Source organism: Polyodon spathula, chromosome 13 (genome assembly GCF_017654505.1).
Source record: "Polyodon spathula isolate WHYD16114869_AA chromosome 13, ASM1765450v1, whole genome shotgun sequence".
NCBI lineage: Eukaryota > Metazoa > Chordata > Actinopteri > Acipenseriformes > Polyodontidae > Polyodon > Polyodon spathula.
In genome coordinates this window covers 7,866,513-7,889,967 of record NC_054546.1, presented here as the reverse complement: position 1 = coordinate 7,889,967, position 23,455 = coordinate 7,866,513, and the positions used below count along the sequence as shown (strand labels likewise).

General features: G+C 43.0%; 1 protein-coding gene across 5 annotated transcripts; it reads right to left on the bottom strand.

The window, feature by feature from the left end:
• Positions 1-1,236: 1,236 nt before the first annotated feature.
• On the bottom strand, positions 1,237-22,280 carry LOC121325555 (protein transport protein Sec24C-like). Of its 5 annotated transcripts, none has more exons than XM_041268217.1 (25): positions 22,122-22,277; positions 20,282-20,466; positions 19,678-19,770; positions 19,357-19,477; positions 18,897-19,039; positions 17,809-18,315; positions 16,789-16,925; positions 14,918-14,986; positions 13,181-13,292; positions 12,827-12,954; positions 9,528-9,666; positions 8,447-8,562; positions 7,856-7,980; positions 7,344-7,535; positions 6,579-6,672; positions 6,153-6,269; positions 5,578-5,748; positions 5,043-5,139; positions 4,723-4,868; positions 4,034-4,172; positions 3,821-3,939; positions 2,865-3,044; positions 2,186-2,377; positions 1,663-1,752; positions 1,237-1,516 (listed from the first exon to the last, which is right to left on the bottom strand). In XM_041268217.1, exons 2-25 carry the CDS (start codon positions 20,436-20,438, stop codon positions 1,376-1,378), a joined length of 3,525 nt encoding a protein of 1,174 aa, XP_041124151.1. In that variant the 5' UTR covers positions 20,439-20,466; positions 22,122-22,277; the 3' UTR covers positions 1,237-1,375. The 5 variants fall into 5 exon arrangements, with proteins under 5 accessions (XP_041124151.1, XP_041124152.1, XP_041124155.1 ...); XM_041268218.1 differs by having other exon boundaries at positions 2,186-2,374; XM_041268221.1 differs by lacking the exon at positions 17,809-18,315 and having other exon boundaries at positions 22,122-22,280.
• Positions 22,281-23,455: the final 1,175 nt, after the last annotated feature.

The window sequence follows — 23,455 nt, the reverse complement described above, 5'->3', positions numbered from 1 at the left end:
CAGTACTGTTGTCTCTCCTCACAAAGAACAACTGTCCCTACACCCTCATCCTCCTTTTAATTACACACGTCTTTTGGAAGTGAAACAACAATGGTCCTGCACCCTGAACAATTTTGTTTATGTATTTGCTTGCTAGTTTTTAGACTTGCCTGACTGAGATTACTAAAAAAAAAATAATAATAATAATAATAATTATACAGACTGTGCCTGCTCTGAGTAAATCACATAGCCCTGGGAATCCGTGGGCCCAGTCCTGATCACATCAGTAAAACATCTCAACCGACCCAGCAGTCTCGCTAGTCCTTAACTGGTCTCTAATCCAAACCATGATGCTATCGTAATAGTAGTGGCGGAAACTCAATTTCCAGACAACTGAACTATTACTGAAAGTGCTGACTTGCAGATGAGTACATCATAGTACAGGTCAATATCAGTCAGTGGATCTGTGGGGTTTTTTTTTTTTTAAATACATTTTTTAAAGATTTATTATTTAATTGGTATCAAAAACACAAGACAGGGCAATTTCTTTTTTTTTTTTTGCAAGGTACAGATTACTGAATGTTAAAATCTGAACAGGGTTTGGATTAGTCAAAGTGTACTCTAGTTATAACTATAAGAATAATACATAATAAAACAAAACACAGAACAGGGAGGGCAAGTGGATTTGTCCTGTCCTGCTTAAGACATTGCCTTACCCCAGGAGACATGATGCTTGCATACTGCCAAAGGAATGTGCATCCTCTCCAGCCCATTACATATTTAAAAAAAAAACTCAAAAACACAAACTGACAGACAGCACAAAACCAGTGTTCAAGGGTAGTAAATGTGAAAGATGATGAGGTGCAGAAAGGCAGATGCAGAAACAGCAGAATAGAATACAAAATCTCCAGGTGAAACTTTTCTAAATTGTGAATTTTAAATGTGTTGCCGTAGATTTGCCTTTCAAGCCTACTGAATCAGTGCCAATCCCACCTGTGAGGGCTCCAACCAACCGAATAAAATCTCACCCTCAAATCTCTCTCTCCCTTCAGTACGCTAAACGTCATATATCATACACATCGGACATTCGCAATTATACAACAGCTGTATTAACAAATTAAGATGCACGCTTTCCCCCACCTCCTCCAATCCTCTGATTTGCCAAACCCATTCTCCTTGCAACCCCCCCCCCGATTTTTAGAATAATTCAGTTCACAAAGGTCGTTCTGTTTATTGTTTTTATAGTCTCAATTAAAAAAAAAAAAAAAAAAAAAAAAAAAAAAAAAAAAAGAATGAAAAGGAACTATTAAAGAAGCAGCACTAGAGTCTGTGTGCGATTAGTTTGGGGGTGGGGCGTGGGTTGGGGGGTGATTCTGCTTGCCCTCGCGCTCGGCTCCTAGCTCAGCAGTTGCCGGATCTCCTTGTGCATGTGACACAGGAAGTCGACGTAGGAAGCGCCGCCGCTCGCGCTCTTGTCCTCCACCAGGAAGTGCTTGAAGATCAGCTCCAGCTTGTCATCCTGTTTCACCACCATCAGCTGGAGAGAGAGGGAGAGAGAGAGAGAGAGAGAGAGAGAGAGAGCGATTAGCATCAAACCTTCGTCTGCTTGCTTGACTAAATTGACCAAAAACAATTAAAATAGGAATGACACAATGAATAAAGTGAATAATCCAGTGCCTCTACCTTCATGTATCGCGGTCTCTGAACCCGGAAGGACTCTATGATGGCCCGCAGTCTCTGTGAGTACGGGTTATTCAGCACCGGCAGGTTCGTCTGCAGACAGACAATGAGACAGACACGCTACTCCTCAGCTCCACACATTCGTACCCAGATCAGGCCAACAGAAGAAAAGCAAAGGACTTAAAACTGATCTATCCACCCGACTACAGATTAAAGATATCAGTACACACCCAGGTGGATATTGAATGAAAAATAAGTGTGTTTTATAAAAACGTGTTTGTCTCATTATATTTATCTTTTAACAAAATTATCTATTTGATCATATCATGCATCATACAAGTACTGTAATAAATACTGTATCACAATCTGCGTGTCGGGACACCCCTAGTGAAAACAGCAATACATTTTTTGCACGGTCTGTAATGCAATTGCAGATACTTTCCATGTCATATAAAAGCGTTAAGTGCTGCTGGTCTGTTTGTGTTCCTATAATAAAAAGACACACACACACGCAGAGCTGCCTCACCATGCTGGGGTCAATCTGCCCGAAGGACGGGGTGTTGAAGACGCTCTGAAGCAACTCTTGCTGCACATTGGCCCCGACCCACAAGAAGAGATGCAACCCGTTCTCAAGGAGGTACAGCCCCCCTTTCGAAAGCCGCTCCTCAGAGGCCCGCACAGCCGTGGGTAGAGAGTCACCCTCCACATCCAGCTTCTGCTGCAGGGGGAGAGAGAGATACTGGGTTTCAATACAGGAGAGAGATACAGGGTTATAATACAGGAGGGTAAGAGACAGAGGATTTCAAGACAGGAGAGAGAGACAGAGACAGATAGACAGACTGGGTTTCAATATGGGAGAGATACAGGGTTATAATACAGGACAGACAGGAGATACAGACAGCGTTACAACACTAACATGGGCAGAGAACGGAACCCTCCATACCCAGCTGAATTACCACATTTAAGGCAGAGAAAGAGGGGGACATGGTTCCAATAGAGACAGGGTTGCAAAACGGACACACACACAAAAAAGGAGACAAAAGCCTGCACTAGGCTGTTACCTAGTCACAACACACACACACACACACAGTGTCTACGTAAGACTATGTGACCCTCTGCCACAGCCATGGCAATAAAAGAAAAGTCTTACACACTCATATCAGGAGACAGGGTTACACAGACACAGGGACAGCACCCACACTCACCAGAGGCAGCAGGCGCGGGTAGAAGAAAACGTGGCTCTCTGCCACATCCATGGAGGTGACGAGCTGGCGCAGGTAGGCTCTGTCATCGAGGGAGATGTCAGCGCTGGGCTGCAACATATCGCTCTTCAGCACGCAGTTCAGGTAGACTGGGAGGAGTTTCATGCACTCGGGCAGGATGAGCTGCGAAACACCGCATACAGGGATGGAAGTAAGACTCCTACTGCATAGCAGGTTCACCCAACCCAAGACTTACTACAAGCTTGATTAGCCACAGAGTACAGGTAACAAGCTCAGGTGTATCTTAAACTCACAGTAAAAATAAGGAATGGACTGGCCTGCTAGGCAATGGGCACACAGCAGTAGGCAGTCTCTCTGCTGCCATCCCACTGCCACACAATACTGGCTGATTGCAACCAACAATTGAAAAAATGCTAAAGAATAATAAAAAAAAACAAAAAACAAAAAACTCTTGGTCGGCTTACTTGACTCGAAGGTTGATTGAAGACAGGAAGGTTATGGCTGCTATACACATTTATTTGTTTTATACTTATTTTGCATATAAAAAGAAAGATCAAGGTTTTTTCCTTTTCTCCAAAATGGGTACTCTGTTCCACATTTTCTTCCCATGCTGACTAGCATACAGGATTGAAGGATTGATATACATCATGTCCCCATTGGAACCCATTAGCAGCAACTACACATATCTAGCACTCAGAATGTCAATGACAAAGCATTTAATACATTTAAACCACAACATGTTCTAAATGAACAGATTAAGTACTTTATTTTTTAATGACTTGTAATATGTTTCTCTTGCACTCTTTGTATGACACAGCAACGGGTTAGTGAGCCTGACACAGCAATGAGTACACAAGAAATACACTCTCAACTTGATTAGAGGAAGCCACTGAACACTAAAACATACAATAAGAAAACCTTTGGCCAGTGGCACCTACCTGTCCGGCGGAGGAGGGGCTGGCGCAGTTCTTGCGGTAGCAGGATAGGATGTGAGCGCTCTGGTTGATGAGGGTGTCTCTCACTGTCTTAGTGGGGGAGCTGAGTATGCTGCGGCAGGCTGCACAGATAGACAGCGTTATACAAGGTTTATGGATGATTTTGTTTTGAACCGCTGTTCTCTTCGCACGTTGCGTGCTGCACAATGCTCTTACCGTATTTGGCGAAGAAGTTGATGAGCGTGTCGGTATCACAGTTCCTGTAGAGGTCGGCCAGCTGGGTGCAGCAGTTCACAGAGAGGTTGTGAACCCGCAGCCTCCTCTGACCACTGCAGCTGGTGTACAGCACTGCGCACTGTGAACAGGACAGACAAGCAAGACTGTCAGTACCACAATGTACAGATCACCGCTACAAAAAACTCATAACATACAAGGACTGGCAGCTGTCATCTCTGACCCTACTGCAGAGAGCGAGCATAGGCAGCAAGGACTATTAAAACGCACAAGGTGGAGTCTACTTCTACCGTAAACTGTGGCTGATCACAACTTAAAAACATGCTTTTTCACAACCTTATTTCCCTGTATTTTTATTTTAAGTAGTATAATAATGAAGTCATTCATGGTGGGTGGGGGGTATTGAAATCCACCATTGTTAAGATAGGGGCTGCAGGGATGGAAATAAGACTTTACATAGCTTTTAAGATGAGCTTGATTAGCCACAGCGTATAGGTAACAAGCTCATTTGCATCTTAATAAACTCATAGCAAAACCAGGAATGCATTAAACTGCTATGCAATGGGAGTCAAATTTCCATCCCTGTTTGTATATTTATTTTTAAATCTCATGGCTCTTCAAACTCCGGGATCATCACTATGGTTCAGATCATTAAGACTGCTCCTTCTCACCTGCATGAGTGCACCACTCTCCTCACTCAGCTTGTCATCGTGTCTGAACTCCACCGTCACGGCCTTGTCACAGTCCAGCCCAGCCAGCTCCACGTCCGTCGTGTTGCTCATGTAGAAAGCGCCGAAAAAGTCCGTCGCACGGATCCCTGAAACAGACAGGAATCAGCGAGGCCAGTGGGGATCTGACATAGGCGGGACCAAAAAGGACTTGAGACTCACACTAGCCCTACTGCACCCAGTCCTGGGCTTCAGGACCCTTTGCTCAGGTATAGTGATGAAATGACCAGGTAGGTGCCAGAAGTTTGAACAGTCAGACTCACCTGTACTGGTTCGCACCCTCATGACTGCGTCGAACCCGACCTGTTTCTGTACATCCCTGCGCAGGTCATTGAGGAAGCGATCCCCGTCTGAAGGCACCTGAGCACAGGAGAGAACGAGAGGAGAAACAGATTCACCCAAACTCGATTTAGGGACCAACCACAAAGTTAAAAACAACACTCTGTGATTAAACCTCACACCAAGGCCTTTCAGTTTTAGTTAAAGGCACTAAAAGAATAAACCAGGGATGGAAATAAGCAGTTTCACCCATTCTAGGTTTTACTAGAAGCTTGATTATCGACAGTGGATAGGTAACAAACTCAGGTGTGTAAAACCAGGAATGGCCCAAACTGCTAGGCAATGGGAGTCATCCTTCCATTCCTGTGCTGAATTAATCTTGTGTCTTGGAGATTAGTGTAGTTTACTGATCTGCAAGATATACTAAAATAAAACTAGAACATGGAGAAAGGCTTCTAGTAGAATGTGAGGCGTTCCTTCCAGTGCAGTTACAATGTGCTGATCTGTGTTCTGTCTCACCTGGAAGTAGGTGTACTTGTACACGGAGCCCCCGGTCTGGGAGGGAACCACTCCCAGTGTCGCCACATCCACATACTGGTTGGGAAAGAGGAAGAGGTCCACGCAGCAGCCCTGTGCCACGCACTCCTTTGCCAGGTTGCCAAAGAAACTGGTCTGGGGCTGGAAGAGGGTCTGCAGCACGAGAAGGGAACAGGCAGACAAATACAAGCATGTTAGTAACATACATACAAGTTATGAGCACCTAGGCATCATGGAAAAGTAAATCATCATGACCTACATCCAATACATTTACAAGTAAAAATGCTATAGTGACATATGAATGGACAGCAGGAATGGAGATAAGACTCCCTTTGCATAGCAGTTTGAGCCACTCCTTTTTTTTACTACCCGTTTACAAGGCATACCTGAGCTTGTTACCTACACAGTGTGGCTAATCAAGCTCCTGGTAAAACCTGGAATGGGTGAAACTGCTATGCAATAGGAGTCTTATTTCTATCCCGGTTAAGCATACCATGTGAAAAGCAGGACATGTTGTACAGAACATCCGAACTGAGGGCACTGAACGCAGGGCTCACCTTCTCTTTGTCTGTGCCGACCAATTTCTTGTCCTCCCGGTTCTTTAGTTTCCCCGGAGCTTCTGCAATGGGGAGCGATGAGTGGAAAATAAAGAGCTTTCCTGCACAGTCCGCAGCCTGGAAAACACAGATGAGAGAGAGAAAGAGAGACAGAGAAAAATCAAACGGATGCAAAGGGTAAGATGGGATGTTTCTCATACTAATAGAATAATACTAACTGTACAGTTTTGCCAAAGTACAGTAAGAAGTATGCAAAGTTACCTTGAATGAGTAAAATTTTATGCATTTATGAATACACAAGGATTCAGTAAATTTACAAATAATCTTAATTTTGCGTCACGTAAGCATACATTTTTTATTTCATTTTAAAAAGAACACACGGACCAGCATGGAACTACAAGGACAGTTAAAGCACAGCTGGCCTACCTTCAGGGCCTCCAAGCCAGCCTGAATCACTGGGGCAAACACCGTCTCCGTCTCCCTTGTGTCAGCAAACATCTCTGGGATCTGATCCAGCAAACTGTAATGCAAAACATACACGCAGCAGGTCAGCACTGCAGTGTTTTCAAGCTGCTAAGTAAAGATTTCACAGATTTCCGATGGAACAGTTTTCACTTTGCATGTTATCCACTCTGAATGGTGCATTTATTCAAATTGAGAACTGTCTTGAATGTTCACATCTTCTCTAAACCACTATCATACAATTCTAAGCCTCCTATTATTCAGTCCAATTATTTGGATTGAGCTCTTCACAGCAATAAGCTGCTGACAATCAGGTGAGGGTCATCAATGTCGATTGGGCTCATGTACCATTCAAAGTAAAACAAGTGAAGGAATAGCTACTTTCATTTGTGATGATTGCTGCTTTTTATATATATATATATATATATATATATATATATATATATATATATATATATATATATATATATAATATATATATATATAAACTCTGTAGAGAACAGCGATCCACATAAACCCAAGCAGCTGTTTCATTTTGTTTTCACACATACACTGCAGTTTCACCAATTCCAGGTTTTACTAGGAGCTGGTTATCTACAGTGTATAAATAACAAGCTCAAGTGTGTCTTATTAAACTCCTCGTAAATGGAGCAAATCGATCAGACTGCTGTGCAATGGAAGTCTTATTTCCATCCTGCATTGCGCTTGTCGCTCCCCTCCCACCATCACCTGTTGATGACGGCACGCGACTCGTTCACATCGACCAGGAATCCGTCCAGCAGGGGGACGAACATATCCGCTACATCTGAGACCACCATCATCTGGGGCTGCGCCAGCGAGCTCTTGACATTGTAGAAGTGCAGAACCTTGTTATAGGTGACAAAGCCCACCCGGATACACGAGTCCTCCTCGCTGCTCTCCCTGAACAGGACAGACACAGGAGCTGCAGTTTAAACATTTTCTATTTAGATAACACTATTTCAGAAATGGACTATTACAGGATTTTTTTTTCTTCCCCAGAACTTTGCAGACAGTCATCCACCGAACACGGTCTTGCTCTTGCTTATTTTGCAGAGATGCTGGTCTCAAGATCTTGGATTACTGGTGGAGCACAAAATTAAACTCTATCCACGTGCCTTCTCAAACTATACACCCAAGCTTGGGCATGTAGTCCCAAAAGTAGTACGAAGCCAAAACAATATTCCTCTGCCTCCTGCTCCCTGCAGCGGCAGGGGTGTTACCTGGGCAGGTAATCCAGCAGAGTCTTCAGCTCCGCACAGATGAGGTCGACCAGCCCGCTCTTCACCGCATTGTACGAGACGTCGATCAGGAAGATGAATGCTGGGGGCTGTGGGATCTTGTTGTTCTGGAACAGAGAGAGTTTGAAACGTTTAAACCTTAGGTTTTCCCTGGAGCATCACAAACAAACAAAAAAAACAGCAATCAAATGGAGTTCACAATTTTTTATACATAATTTTTTTTTGTCAAACCAGATTTGGAAATAAGAGTCCATTGCATAGCAGCTTCACCCATTCCTGGTTTTACCATGAGTTTAAAAAGAGACAGACCTGAACTTGTTACCGGTGTTTCAAATTATTCCTAAAACTTTTAAACCAAAATTACAAATTACACGCTCAAATAAAGGCATTGTGTGTGTGTGTGTCTCTATCTCTCTCTATATATATATATATAGATAGACACACACAACACATACATTTTGTTTCTAATGGAGTTTAGAGTTGAACATTTACAATGGTGGTAAATGTGTTAAAACATGCAGCAACAGGTTGGTTTGGTCTTGAAGGCAGCGTGTACTGGTTTCCAGGACCTACCTTGCAGTAGTCCACAGTTGCTGTGAACTCGCATGTCCCCATGGAGAGCTCCGGCCGGTCGTAGCAGTCCACTCGCTTTCCAGTGTGGTCCAGGTGCTGAAAGTAATGGGGAGGCACTGTGCAGGGAGAGAGGACGAGGTTAGGAGACAGGATGGGAAACAAAGCTGCCTTAAGCACGGGACAGGCACTTTGCCACCTGTATCGCTAGCAATGCTTTCATATGGTGTTGGACAGATCCGCACGGGATGATACGGCTAGTCCCGCGGTATCGCTGACAGGTACCTCTTAAATCGAAATCAGACTGACGTTTTGTGACTGCTGCACGGTACTGTCAGTGGATTAACCAACAGCCAAGTGCTGACAGCACGTGCTTGCCAGGACAAATCATGAATATAACTCTTGTCTACAGAGGTGTCCAAGCACCCTTAAGTGTTTTAGCACTCTTATATTTCATACAAGTACAGACAAGTCAGTATTTTATACATCGCCCCTGATAAGCATCCTTCCTGTAGCCAACTTGATACCGTTTTGCATTTTTTTTTTTTAGTAAATAACTGCCTCTAAATGGGTATACTTTCTATTTGACAAAAATGGAAAAATGTGACATTTTGAAGTCTAACATGAAATACTACTAATATTGTAGACTTTTGATTGTAGTTTCTTAGATTGCGTGACGTTAAATAAAACATCAATTATATTCTTTTAAAAAAAAAAATGGTCTAAATATTCTATTAGTTGATGCAAAACTTTTGGCCATATATGTAAATTATATTCAAGTACATAGCCTACGGTGTGGTACTGACAACTACTGTACCGCGTAGTGCATATTGCTCCTGTGTGCCCAGGTGCAGACTCATGGTACAGCAGTGAAAATGCTCAGCGGCGTGACAGGCTTTACACTTTACTAAAAAAAAAAAAAAAAAAATTCTGCAGAAATTCCTTGTTAACTTTACTTCTAGGTCTGCAAGTACACCTATGTAAAACTATGCTAGTGTCAAGCTGTGACAAGGAGCAACCTGGTTTGGTGCGAATTGCAGGGAGGGATTAGTAAATGTTTGATTGCGTGGCGTGGCAGACTCACCCTCGGTCACACAGCTGCAGAAGCCACACTGAAAGCGCCGGCCCCCCTCGATGAACTGCATGAAGGGACACATGTAGGCTTTACACCGGTTACAGCGGATTGGCCCTGACTCTCCGTGATCTACAATGTATGGGGGAGCCTGACAACACAACAACAAAGACAAGTCATCAGAATACAAAACACACAGGGAGCTACACAGACAGACAGAGATACCGAGATATCAAGATATGTGCACAGCCCCAAGTCCAGGGGTGAAATTCTCAACAAAAAAAGTGACGCTACTTATAACACACAGCCAGGTGTAAACATTTTTAAAAAATGGAGACAATGAGTGCCAATGAATAAAATACTTTAAAAATGTATACATATCAGTACAAGATACATTTATGAATACAAAATCAATTATAACCAATTCACCATAAACAAGGAGGCTGAAAATACTGAAAGCTTTGTACCCTCCGCATGTCTCACTAAGTCATGTACTGTAACAGAACACTTCAGTTAAACCTTCAATGACAAGCATTAATAAATATTACACAGTCCAGTAACTGCTGTAGAGAGGGAGTTTTGTTTCAAGATATACCAAAGGGATGATGCTATAAAAAATGGTATTAAAAAAAAACTATGCAATGAAAAAATTATACAAAAAGGTCTAAGTTAAAAAATGTACAATAGGGGCTAAAACACCCCTCGATTTTTTTTTTTTTTTTTTATGTAACAGGCACTACTACTACTAATGATGTATTTTAAATGATTGCCATTTTAATCTCCACAGCATTCTCAGCAATCATCCCCATACTTTCCAGCCCCTGGGCACTCACCTACAACTGGACCTCACCACAATAGCAGCCTTGGATTCATATATCTATGCCTGTTCCTTTTATGTATTTTTTACTTATCCTACAATAATATATTCTGTTGTGTTTCTGCATAGATTAATTACCATGATCTACTCCATAAAAAGATTTTCCAGACAGAAACAGTATAAAAGTAGACCCCCCCCCCCAAAAAAAACAGCCCTGGTATTATAGTTTCTGCACAATAAACAACGTGGCAAGAGACACATTTTCATCAAGTAATAGCATTACTGTGGTTTCTTAAAAAAAAAAAAGCAGATGTACACACAAGTGAAAACTCTTCTTCAACTTAAATAACCTCTTCAAAATGTTTCAGAAAAGGGGGCATTGCACAAAGAAAAAACACCTCACTGCTTTGGTTTTTGTTTATTACAGTCCTCATAACAGAAAATATTAGAATCACAACAAATCAAAACATTGATCGCTATACTTAACATGTACCTTGCAAGCTGGGCCCGTGTTTGAAAAGTGTGACGCACACCTCCACCTGTATCCCGATCCTGATTCGCTTACCAAATCTGAAGCAGCACTTTCTTGATCCTGTTTTCTTTAATGTTAATCCCTACTGTCCCACACATCGCTTGCCACTTTAGAAACTTTCATGCACTCCCAGTAAAACCAGTCTGGAAACTACCCAAAATCAATTGTGCCCTGCAATAATACTTACATAAAATGGCTTGCTTCATGCTGGGCTATTGTTACACAGTCATGCAATTGCCAACTGATCAACTGATCTTACTGCGTACAAGAGAGCCTACCAGCAGTGTCAGGGTGTTCCTCAACGCTGGCAACCATTACTGACAAGGCATAAATTAGACGAAAGTTTAAAAATACTCCAGCATGAAACAAACATTTCAAATAATGGACTGTGTGCAGGGCAGAATCGATATTTAAGGTATAACCATTGCTTTATTAACTTTAGCAGAAATGAATGCTCAAGACTGGAGAGAAGTCCCAGACTAAAATTTGATCAAAAGAGCAACAAGCGAGGACCCCCACCTCCATTTCAGTATTTCGCTGCAGTTCGGTATCTGTCCTCTGGAGGTCTCTGCTGTTCAACAGTCAGACAGTAAATTGAGCCCCTCTCCATACACTCATATTTGACAAGAATTACTTTCTGCACTTGATTTATTCAAAACAGCTGCAGCTCCAGCAAGCACTGCTGAACTGGAGACTATCATTGGCAACACAGCAGCATTCAGGGGGATTAGGGAGGGAGGATGGGTACTGTGAGAGTAGTGGATACATGAAGGAGAGAAGGGAGTAGAGATACAATACATACAGTGAGGAGACTAGGAAAGATAACTGATATTTGTGTTTCCTACAAGGCCATTGGCTGTGAACACACAGAACGTTAAACACTGAAATAACAATAGATATTCAGACATGCACCCTCTTTGCTGCAATTTCACCATGGCAGGAAAAACAAACTGAACTGCACTGGACTGGCAATGGATGTCACAGAGAGGGGAGGGTGGGAGGGAGAGGAATGCGAAAGGGGAGTGAGGCAGCTGCCACAAAGTCACTGCAGCCCCTTTATACTATCAGGACGGGTACTACTGGAGTTTATCAACGTCTATAATTAGCCAGAGGTCCAGCTGCAAGGTGCTTGTTCCACATGCTGTGTTTCATAGCTGAACCAGCAGCAGACACACAGCAATCACTGAATGGCACGAAGACTCCTACTGAACAGCAGTTTCACACATTCCAGGTTTTAGAACGAGCTTGATTAGCAACATTGTAACTGGTAAGAAACTCAGCTGTGTCTTATTAAACAACCAGGAATGGACGAAACTGGCACTGTCCCTGGAGGAGGAGGAGGAGGAGGGGTTCACAGGCATTACAGCAACCTTGCTTTTAAATATCAGTGTTAGAGCAGAGAGCCTGAAGACCATGACACACCAGGCAACTCTTGGGCCACTTATGAAACAACTTGATGATAGTCAATTTTCACCATGCAAGCCACAAATTCTAAACCATTTCATCTGCGCTACTTCGTGAAAGTTACTTGACAAGGTGCCTTATCTTTCACGGTACAAGAGGGAGGAAAGGACAGGACAGCAGCCTTAAAATTAAATAAGGGCCCTTTATTTTACATTAAAAAAACTCATGGAAATGTATCTATTATAATAAATAAATACATACACATTAAAAAAAACTAGGCAAAAAAACTAAATCAAACACTTTTTTTCTGGGTGCTCCCTGTTATAAGGCTGCCCTTTCATAAAGTGGAACAGGTTAGAAGGCAGTGTGGTTGTTGCTCGGGGTCATTGCACCAGCACCTGTATCCTTGCTTTAAGGTGGATCACATCTGTGGCTCACAACTACAGTGACACACAGTTCAACACTGCATAGGGGTGATATTAGGAGAAGGATTGTAAAACAGAAAAATAAAGAAATATTAAAACGAAAGTCTGTTAGTGAGATTCAAGCTGTGCTCACCTCGTCTAGGGGCAGAGTCGCCAAGGGCTTGATGACTGCAGCCAGAGGAACCTGAGACTGCTTCGCCATGTCCGAGGTGCAGGGGAAGTTGTAGGCTGTGCACCTTATATAGCTCGGGCTCGCATTCCCTACATTACAAATATAAATTCAAAATGAGCTTAAAAATTTAAAAAAACCAACAAACCCAGATTAGCACTAGTCTTGCACTGCCCTACTTAAGGAAACAATAGGTCAGGGATGGACTCCGACTGCATAGCAGTTTCACTGATTCCAGGTTGCAAAAGCAGCTTGATTGACCACACTGTATGGGGAATAAGCGCATTTAAAAACTGGTCTATTTGTTTATTACGGTACCTTGATCTTTGACCTGGAAGTTGGTTGTGACAAGCGGTGGTGCCTGACCTCTGACCTCTGTTGTGAACGGCTCACTGCTTCGGTTCGCCTGGTCGTCCTCGATCACCTGGATCTGAAACAGACAGCGAGACCGGAGGGGGAGGGGAAAAAGTGTGAGTGGGAGGGGGCAACTCACTGCTGCAATCCACTTACAGATCCACAGATCTCCAGGAATCTGCTTGCAGGGTTCGCTGTAGCACAATGATGAGGTAAACTACCTCCTGCCAATTTTCCTCTCCAACCCAGCAGGGATGCTATAGTCAATGCAGCACTCACTGCTGCCTCCGCCCCCACCCAAAATAAGAACAGCAACTCTGAGTGAGTGGGATTTTGAACTATACTTGCCTGTTGACTACCCACTACAAGCAATAGTGTTTCTACTTGGAGAGAGACTTGGTAGCCTGAGTGCATTGGGAATCAAAAAGTTACACCTTCCCCACTCTCCCAATGACAGATTCATGCAGTAATGGTTTCTGCACAGCAGCAGCATTTCAAAGCTGTTCCGAATCTCAAATTTCTACAGGAAACACAGTGGAACCAAAAAATATGATTCTGTCATTTTACAGTCTTAGTTTTAATAGGCATACTTTACACATCACAGATTGGTCCAATGGGGTTCCAGTTTCACTAACCACTTCTAGATAGCATCCAGAAAAGAAGCCAGCTAACGTATTTAAACCTTTAAACCGTTTAATTTAGTATTGACATATTTTAATCTTGGTTTACAATGCATAAAAATACTAGAAATAGGATAGAACAGGCCATTTTCATATTAAACATTCAGTAAAAATTAACACCTTTAAAAACACTGTAACCAGGGTCTAGAGCCAGTTATTTGTGTTATTTGGGCTCCATCTTATGTGAATGAAAGTGCTGGTGTAATGGCATTATGGGGAAATTTGAAGCTATGACCATACCACCTTAAAACTGGTTCCACCGTGTAATAGGCTGCCTTATAAATGAGGGCCCTGTACTACACAGTTTTGAATCGTTACTGCTGCTTCATTAAAAACTATACACTAACAACCTTAATATATTTGCTACCTAGCCTGAAAAGTGATTTGTGAAACTGGTCCAAACTGCTTAAAGGGTATTTAAGGACCTTTTTATTTTATTGTGTTACATGTTCCCATGTGTTGCTACAACTGATTACGTAAGTGTGTGCAACATTTTATTTATTTTTTTATATTTTGACCACTTTTTAAACTTTTAAATTGCATTCCCTGCCTTGTTGGCTTCGCATGTACCCACATGGACCTCTCAGAACTACATTTCCCATCATTCTCCTGCTTACATATGTAACAGATGGATTTACCAGTCAGCAGGAGGATGATAGGAAACGTAGTTCTGAGAGGTCCATGTGGGTACATGTGAAGCCATCTTGAGGCAGGGAATGCAATTAAATTTTAAAAAAAGTGGTCAAAATGTAAAAATTTAAACACACCTTCAACAGTTGTAGCAACACATGTGAACATGTAACAATAAAATAAAAAGATCCTTAAATACCCTTTAATTCAGTGCAGGTGTCCCTGTAGACACAGGGAGGCAGGGGAGGGGTGGTTAGCATGCAATCACAGGCAACGAAACTACAAAAGATATCAGGGGATTAAGAAAAAACAAAAAAGGGGTTACTGCAGACGGACAAACTAAACAGCAGGCAGGCAGGCAGGCAAACAGACAGACAGACGCGGCACTTACTGGGCTGGGGATCGCGTCTGGGTCTATTCTATGTCTTGTTTTCTGCACAGCAGGCAGCTCACTGACTTGCTTTTTATTTTTAAAAAAAAGGTAACAAGGTGTCCCAAAATTAGAAAATAACAAAAAAAGGGACAAAGAAAGAAAAAAGCAACAGTTGTTACTCCCTTCTATCCCAGATCAGTGTTGTTATTATTTTTATTATTATTATTAGTAGTAGTACTTTACATCTTCAGACACCACTGAATGTATGCACATCACGCATGCAAGAGTTCAAGCAAAAGCACAGCGTCGTTCTCATATCGGGAGTAACTGCAATGCATTAGTTGTGGGAACCCCAAGTGTTTACAATATAATGCTTCACTACAATTCCAGAGGGGCTCCACAGTGGGTCACTAGGGGAGCTAGTGTAAATGTTTTGCAAATATGTATGTGACAAACGTAACTCTATGGTGTCAAGCTCTTTATGTAATAAGCAATGTTTTATCTATGTGCGCATTAGTGCTGAATACACATATACTCTCACACACATTCATACTGGAGCCATTTAGTTTAAAACCTATCACAGCGTTTCTTGTTATGTGTTATGTAATTAATATGAAACTACTATATGTTAAAAGTTTTTGGGAAATTAAATGAAAACTTACACCCCTAGGAGTCAACAGAACACAAGCGATGCCTTAGATAATGTGTACAGTTGCGGTATGCTTTTTTTTTTTTTTAATTTCGTCGTTGCCATTATTTTTATTTTCTCTCAATTTGAGAATGGCCAGTTATTATGTAGGCTCGGCTCACCGCTACCACCCCTGCGCTGACTCGGGAGCGGCGAAGACGAACACACGCTGTCCTCCGAAGCGTGTGCCGTCAGCCGATCGCTTCTTTACACACTGCGGATTCACCACGCAGCCGCCCAGGAGCTACAGCGTGGGAGGACAACGCAGCTCCAGGGCAGCTAACAGGCAAGCCCGCAGGCGCCCAGCCAGACTACAGGGGTCGCTGGTGAACGGTGAGCCGAGGACATCCTGTCCGACCTTTTATTAGGGGTGTGGGGTGAATTTTTTTTTTGTAGTTGATTAACAATTTCCACAGTTTTTCCAGTATTTATTGGCTATCCACCGATTTCATTTTTTTTTGTGTTAGTGTCACTGGTAGGACAGGCTGGAAAATTCTGGAACTCTAAAAATCACTTACAAAATAACAAAAATTACCCTTTTACCAATTTTCAGGCGGTTTTTTTTTTTGTAGTAGGTTTTATTTTTTTTAATGGGAAAAGGGTAAAGTCAACGTGAATTGATTAACCATTAACAGTTTTTCCGGTGTTTTCTGGCTATCCAATTTCACTTTTTTGTATCTGTATACTGTGACCAATCATTTTCAACATTGAAGACATTGAGCGAGTTATAGTGGAATGCTTGTCACTGAACTTGTTTCTTTAATATTAGTACTTCTAAATGTAGCATTATTAACTGATTCATAGCTATGGATGCAAGCAATACAATAACAGACCCTTAATATCTCAGGACAAAATCAAAACAAAGAATGGTCTTATCATATATGAACTACCTCTACAGTAACTCCAATCAGGTGGGGGTCATCGCTGTTGACTAGGCTAATTTACGATTTCAAGTGAAAGAAGTGAAGAAACATCTGCTTGGATTTGTTTAGATTGCTGTTCTTCAGTCTAAGGAAAGCAGCAATCAGCACAATCTTAAGCAGCTGTTTCATCACTCGCATCACTTGGAATGGTAAATTAGCCCAATCAACAGCGAAGACCCTCACCTGACTATCAGCACCTGATTTCTGTGGCGTGCTCAATAATATATTCCTTCTACACTAACAAACACACACAGACCTTTGCTAGTGTGCTCACTTACTGGGCTAGGAATGGAATCTGGGTCGAGCCGTTTCTGCGGGGGCGCTGCGGGAGGAGGGGGCTGTGCCCCGTAGTTTTGGGGGCCCGGGTAGGAACCCCCATAGCCAGGCTGTGGCCTGCTCATTTGTCCAAATGCACCTGGGGGGGGGTTAAACAAACACATTTCTATTGAGAATTACATTACAAGACATGTGCACCATAGATACAAAACAAGAAGCTTTCGAGTTAAGGTGAATGCAAGCAACACATTTTAAAAACAATATGCAAATAAAGCATTACAAGAACCAATCAAATCGCGTGACAGTTGCCAACGGCTTCTAGATTCACAGCTTTTTAAAAGTCAAAATATAGTAGCTGCATACATGTTTCGCCCTTTTTGGGGCTCATCAGTTACGCTGTACTAAAAAAAAAAAAATAATAATAAAATTAATCGCTGCCTAAGTGGCACAAAAGCCACAATACCCCTGAGCCTCAATTTATTCAGAAGGAGGAATATAGGTAGTGAAGAAAAAGCATTGGTTTACTCTTCACTATACTGTACTGTTACTATGTACTCAGTAGGGTGTGACCATGGACGAGAGCATTGTAAAAACGTCATGCCCGCACTGGCCCTGTAACCCAACACAGCACAGTCTCTGCTGCTGGAAACTCAAGGCACTGCCAGGGAGAGGCACCCCAATTCACTGTGGAAATCAACACTGACCAGCTCCTGTTACACCCTGAGAAATTCACGACTGCTGTTCCGCAAGCAGCTTTCTCATTAGGCAGGTATTTGAATTACAATACAACTTTAATTAATAAAACATCACCTCCCTACCGCCCAAATTATTATTATTTTTTTTTTTTAATATATAAATATATATACATACACACACACACACACACACACACACTAGCTCATTGTCTTTTAACAAAATAAACTATCATTAAATCACTATTTGGATCTTTATATGCATCCTACAAGTAGCCAATCAGGACTGTATCATGACCCATCGTTACACCCTTTCTACCATGCCCTCACCATTCTGCTGAGGCTGGACGCCCTGCCCCTGTCCTGGGGGCGCCGCCTGACCTGGGAGGCGCTGCATCCCAGGGGCCACGTGGTTCTGCTGGGAGAGCGGGGGCCCCTGCATGGGCTGGCGAGGGAGAGGGGGCCCAGAGAGGTACTGGGAGTGAGGTGGGGCCTGCACTGGCTGCACCCCAGGGCCTGCATGGGGGACAAAGTTGGAAAGGGGTGTGTGGAATGGGGAGGCCTGGGAGGGAGATGGGGGGCCCACAGGGAACTGACCCTGGGAGGCAGGTGGAGGTTGGGCCCCTGGGTAATGGGGCTGTGAAGAGGCTGGAGGGACTGAAGAATATTGGGGCTGTGAGACAGGAGGTGGGGCGCCTGGGAAGGGGGACTGTGAAGGAGGCTGGCCATGTGTCAGGCTGGCTGCTGGGGAGTTTTGCTGTGAGGATACGGAGTGGGGAGGGAAGGAGGGAGTGCCAGAGAAACTGACGGAGGTCTGAGAATTAGAAGAGTGGGGTGCTGGAAAAGAAAGAGAGGTGTCAGACTGGGTTTGTAATCATAACAATAGCAAGTGTGTCTACAAACCAGGTCGACACAATGACATTGTAACCCAGAGTCACTAAAATTGATTAGGATGTTCTCTACATTTGGGTAAAACATATGGACAGATACATGAACGATGTATGTACATACACATGCTCTCAAGCACTAACCGCAGTGCAACATCACGCATGTATGACAAGGCATTCCCCAGATTCTGATACCGCAGCTGGTGCAAAACTGCATCGTAACCAAGTTTCATCACAATTGAGGAAAGTGTCTGAAGGTGGTCTAAATGGCAATTTTGCTTAAATTAGCTAATTTTTCTCCACGAGGTGGAAAGACCTAGACACACACACTGTTATTTTATAGCTTCAACAGTTTTACAGCAAATAAATATTAACTGATGCAAACAAGCCCCATTTGCCATGTGCATTGGAATGACCCATATGCAAAACAAACAAGAGCTTCATTAGTACTATGGTTAACAGTCTTAGGTCAGTTAACTAACTACAATGTTTTATTGTGTGATTCAACCCCACACATCATGCAAGGCATACCATAGCCGGACACTGCGGGGGGAGGGCCTGAAACGTGCATCCCCGACATCTGATTGGTCATCTGTTGCATGTTGGTGGGCGGGACTCCATATTGCTGGTAGGCTGGCTGGCTACCTGGGAGGTAGGACTGAGAGACAGGGGGCCTGTTCCAATATACAAGAGTGCAGACAGAGGAGAAATTATACACAGATATTGGTCACAACACAGTGAAAGACCCAAATACAGATGAGAGTAGAACGACAAGAATGTCGCAAACATAGATAAGGATGAGAAGACTGAGGGATGGAAAGATGGAGGTGCAGAAAGAGGGAGAAAGAAGGAAATGACGGTAGAAATGCTGCAGATTTGTTCTTATGCAGTAACTTGGGATGAATGTCTACAGAAACAATAGCCTGCATGTGTGTTTAAGTGTGTGTAAACCCTGCCCCCCATCTGCACATAGAGATGGGGGTGTTCTCACCTGTGAGGCTGGCTGCTCATGGTCGGGGGGCCATTTTGCACATCTCCCTGTGTGAACTGGCTGTACCCCTGGGGGGCCGACATAGGGGGGCCCACAGAGTTAGGTGTGGGTCGCACTGGACCTGGAACAAACAAACACAAAGTGAAAAATAAAGTACAAGACTAAAGCAAATGGATGGGGGGCTTAATGGAGTATTGCAATTCTGGTTATTACCCCATGAAAAAAGATCTGAACCAGAAACTGAGCAGGATGGGAAAGCTGTAAGGATGGTTAAGCCCAGGCAAAGGAGTGAGTGAGAGAAAAAGTGTGTGAGAGAATTACCTAGATCAAGAGGAGAGGAGGAGTTACAGGAGAGGTCAGAAGCAAGAGTAGCAGGAAAAGCCTTAGAGGACAAGCTTGAGTAAGGAGAATAACCTGCAACAGAGAAAAGAGAAGAAAAAGGTTTGAGGCACATCTTTTTATATAAAGTGACACTGACAAATGTTCATTAAAAAAATGTCTGGTGCTACACAAACCAATCATTCGGATTGAGTTCTCCGCAGAAATCAGGTGCCGGCAATCAGCAGAGGGTCACTGGTGTTGATCGGGCTGATTTACCATTAAAATATCGGGCTTCACAGAGCCAGATCAGAACTACTCGTGGACTAGTCAATGTTAATTTTGGGTATGGTAGTCCAAGACTAGTGCTAATCGAGGACTGTGAAGCCAGCTAGTGAAACCAGTGAAGAAACAGCTGCTTGAGATTGTGATGACTGCTGTTTTTCTTAGACTCTGTGGAGAACAGCAATTCACACAATCCCAAGCAGCTGTTTCTTCACTTGGAATGGTAAATTAGCCCAATCAACAGCAATGACCTTCATCTGTGGAGATCACGATTCAAATAATCTGTTGGTGCACAGCTAAAAAATTGTTGTTCCCCAGTTACCTGCTGGAGCTGGTCCCTGCTGGTACCCCGGATTGGGACTGTTGTAAGGGGTGTACTGCGTGGGGGGTCCCCCATAGCCAGGCTGGGCGTACCCCTGTAGGGTGGGCTGTGGCTGCCTGTACGGTGAGGTCATATGCGCTTGCTGGTTTACATTCATTCCGAGTTCATCCCTACACAAAACAGACCTGCGAAGAGGACACACACAAGCACTGCTTAAAAACAAGAAACGCAGTGGACACGTGTCAAAGGAGGAAGGAGATTAACCCTTTGTGGTCTATTTATTCAGCTGATTAAATCCCCCCCCCCCCAGTAAAACAGGTTTAAAAAGGCACTGCATTGCAAAAGGACATCAGTACTGCATCTCCAGCCAAGCCCCACCCCTTGTTCGCTGTATTTTTTACATACCTCTTTATAGACGTGCATACTGATAAATCCTCTCCTGATCACTCATGTTATCGTCAAACTCCTCAATAATGCGATCCAAGTCATTATTTTATTACTATAACATCTCAAAAAGCTCTGCAAATGTCTGTGATATTCTTTGAGCGCTGGATGCAGAAGCAGCTATCTCCTTTGTTTGTGTCCCTGCAGGGGCTCTCTATTGCTCATTAAGTAGTGTAGCATTATCAGGACACCGTCCTCTATGACTGATTGTACCACACATTACACAGCAACAGCTAAACATCCTTCACTACACCAGTCATGCTGGACAGCTACATTACACCTATCTGCACATCAAAGCTGCAAGGTCCTAAACCCATATTACTGCAGAGTGTGTAACAATAGCATTCATTGTTGGTGCCTGTTCACTACGTGTTTCAATAGTTAACCCCTCAGACTGTGTGTGTGTGTGTATTACAAAGCAGAGTTTGTTGTCTGGCTTGTTTATATTCCTTAAAAAGGCAGTTTTAGCTGTAGCAGGGACACAAGCTTCCATCTCAGCCAGACAACATGGTCTGCAATAGATAGCCCGGACTCAAGCCGGCCACCTATCCATAACACTTTTTAATACGAACTTGACTAACCCCAGTATACAGGTAACAAGCTCAGGTGAGTCTTATTAAACGCATAGCAAAACCAGGAATGGAGCAAATTGCTATGTAATGGGAGTCTTACTTCTATCCCTGCAATGCAATATTTGTGTTGTAATCTCGACCTGTCTTGTGTGAGAACGGCTGGTTTGTCATGTCATCAGTATCACTTCTAAACGAAATACAAACTGTTGACACGTTACACAACAGAGGTACACACTCTACACGCTGGTACTGGGTAGCATACCGATACACAACACTCTCAATGTACGTTCAAAACGAACCAACCGAGACCAAACCCCCCTACCGGTCGGCCTGTTGAATAACCCACTTCAGTCCACTTCACCTAGTCGCACACGCCGTCCACACTGAATTCACCCTCAATGATTCTGGTTTCTTATTAATATATACATGACAGTCCCATCGTTTTTTAACGCGTTATCCACCTTTAAACTAAAAAACACAACGATCGTGTGTGTGTGTGTGTGTTGTTAGCATATAAACATACATATATACATGCACTAGATTTGTACAACCGCGTAGTGTGTGTGTGTAGAAATGCGACAGGAACCACATACAAAATTAAAACGCCGCGACGTTAATGGCACGGTTGTCGTTCTTATTTCCATGGCTCTAAATAAGATGTATTTATTTTTTTAAAGTTATCCACATCGTTTCCCCAGGTCCAGGGCCTAGTACAACCGCGCGGCACAGTGCCTGCACTGCCGGAGATACGCTTTCAATTCTCTGCTTCCTCCTCCTTTCTATTCCGGCTGATTCAGAACATAGACCCATTCTGTCGTCCTCACCTCCGGCGCAGTTCAATACAGCGCGACTAACGAGCCAGGGCAGTCGGTTCGTGTCCCGGTTTCGGTCGCCTACAGCTGGTGTTTGGTTGATCCGTTTTCGGTTTGCCAGTGCCGAAGCTCAATCACAGTTAATCCCTCCCTCTCATTCTCCTTGGCGGATACAGCCACCGGAAGCGGCCCGTAGCTTGCCACGTCTCACCAGGCTGTTGCGCCGGTGTACTCTGACACAGAGTACCACAGTAAGCGCTAGCAAAGGTAGACGCCAGCGTGAAAGAGGTCACAGATAACCAACAATATCGCCGATCCTTCAGATTATTAAATGTTTAATTAAATAATAACTTGGAAAGAGGGCGATAGAAGCACGTCGCTCATTAAAGAAAGAGGGCAGCTATCCTATTTCTTCATTCTTTAGACTGGTAGTGGGGAGGCGAGTTGATCGGTACAGATAACATTCAGACACAATGCCAAATGGTTTTAAAAGCGTTTTCTTATTTATTTATTCAGTGGCATTGTTTATGTCAGAATTGAATACTTATGAATTAGAAACGACTACCCAAAAGATTTCCCTGAGCAGAGGGGCGTGGTGAACGTTTTATGCTATAGTAATTAAAACAACAATAAAAAAGACAATCTAAATAAAGTTTGTTTGCCAACTTTAAATGTGAATTTTATAAACTCGCAAATGTTTTTGTTTGTTTGTTTTTATGTTTTTAATTTGCCTCTGCTACCGGGATCTGCGTCCCTCCGCCTGTGAGGAGCATGTAATTGATCATATTTTTCCACAATTAAGAAAATAGTATATAATTATTATATATATATATAATTAATGGTAAATGTATCTCTGTTTGACAATAGGAAAACACCCATCAGTTTGCATTTGATTGTGCCTGTACCAAAATCTGACAGCGTACCACTTTCAATGTGACAACGTACCACTTTCTGACATTACGCGGGTCAAGTTTTGGTTGAAGCCTTGCAAACTGTGATGCCATTAGGAGATGAGGCATCCTGGACTGAAGGATGAGCCACTTGACTTTTTCAAAAGAAAACTCGAAGCATGTCATCAGCAATAAAGTGCTATAAGCCAGCATTCTGTGGTGTCTGTCAAGTGTCTTAAGGCTTCTTATCCTGTAATTCCTGGTTGCTAAACTTTGTAAGCCTGTAAGCTGGTTTTGTTTTACCTTACAATATCAGCTTTTAATATGCATCACGCCTCATAATGTCTGAGGAAAAAACCTTAAAATGAGCAAAACTGTCCAGGTGCGAGTCAATACAAATGAACAAATAAGAATGGGGTAACAAACAAGTTAGTTTCTTAAAATATACCCTAGGAG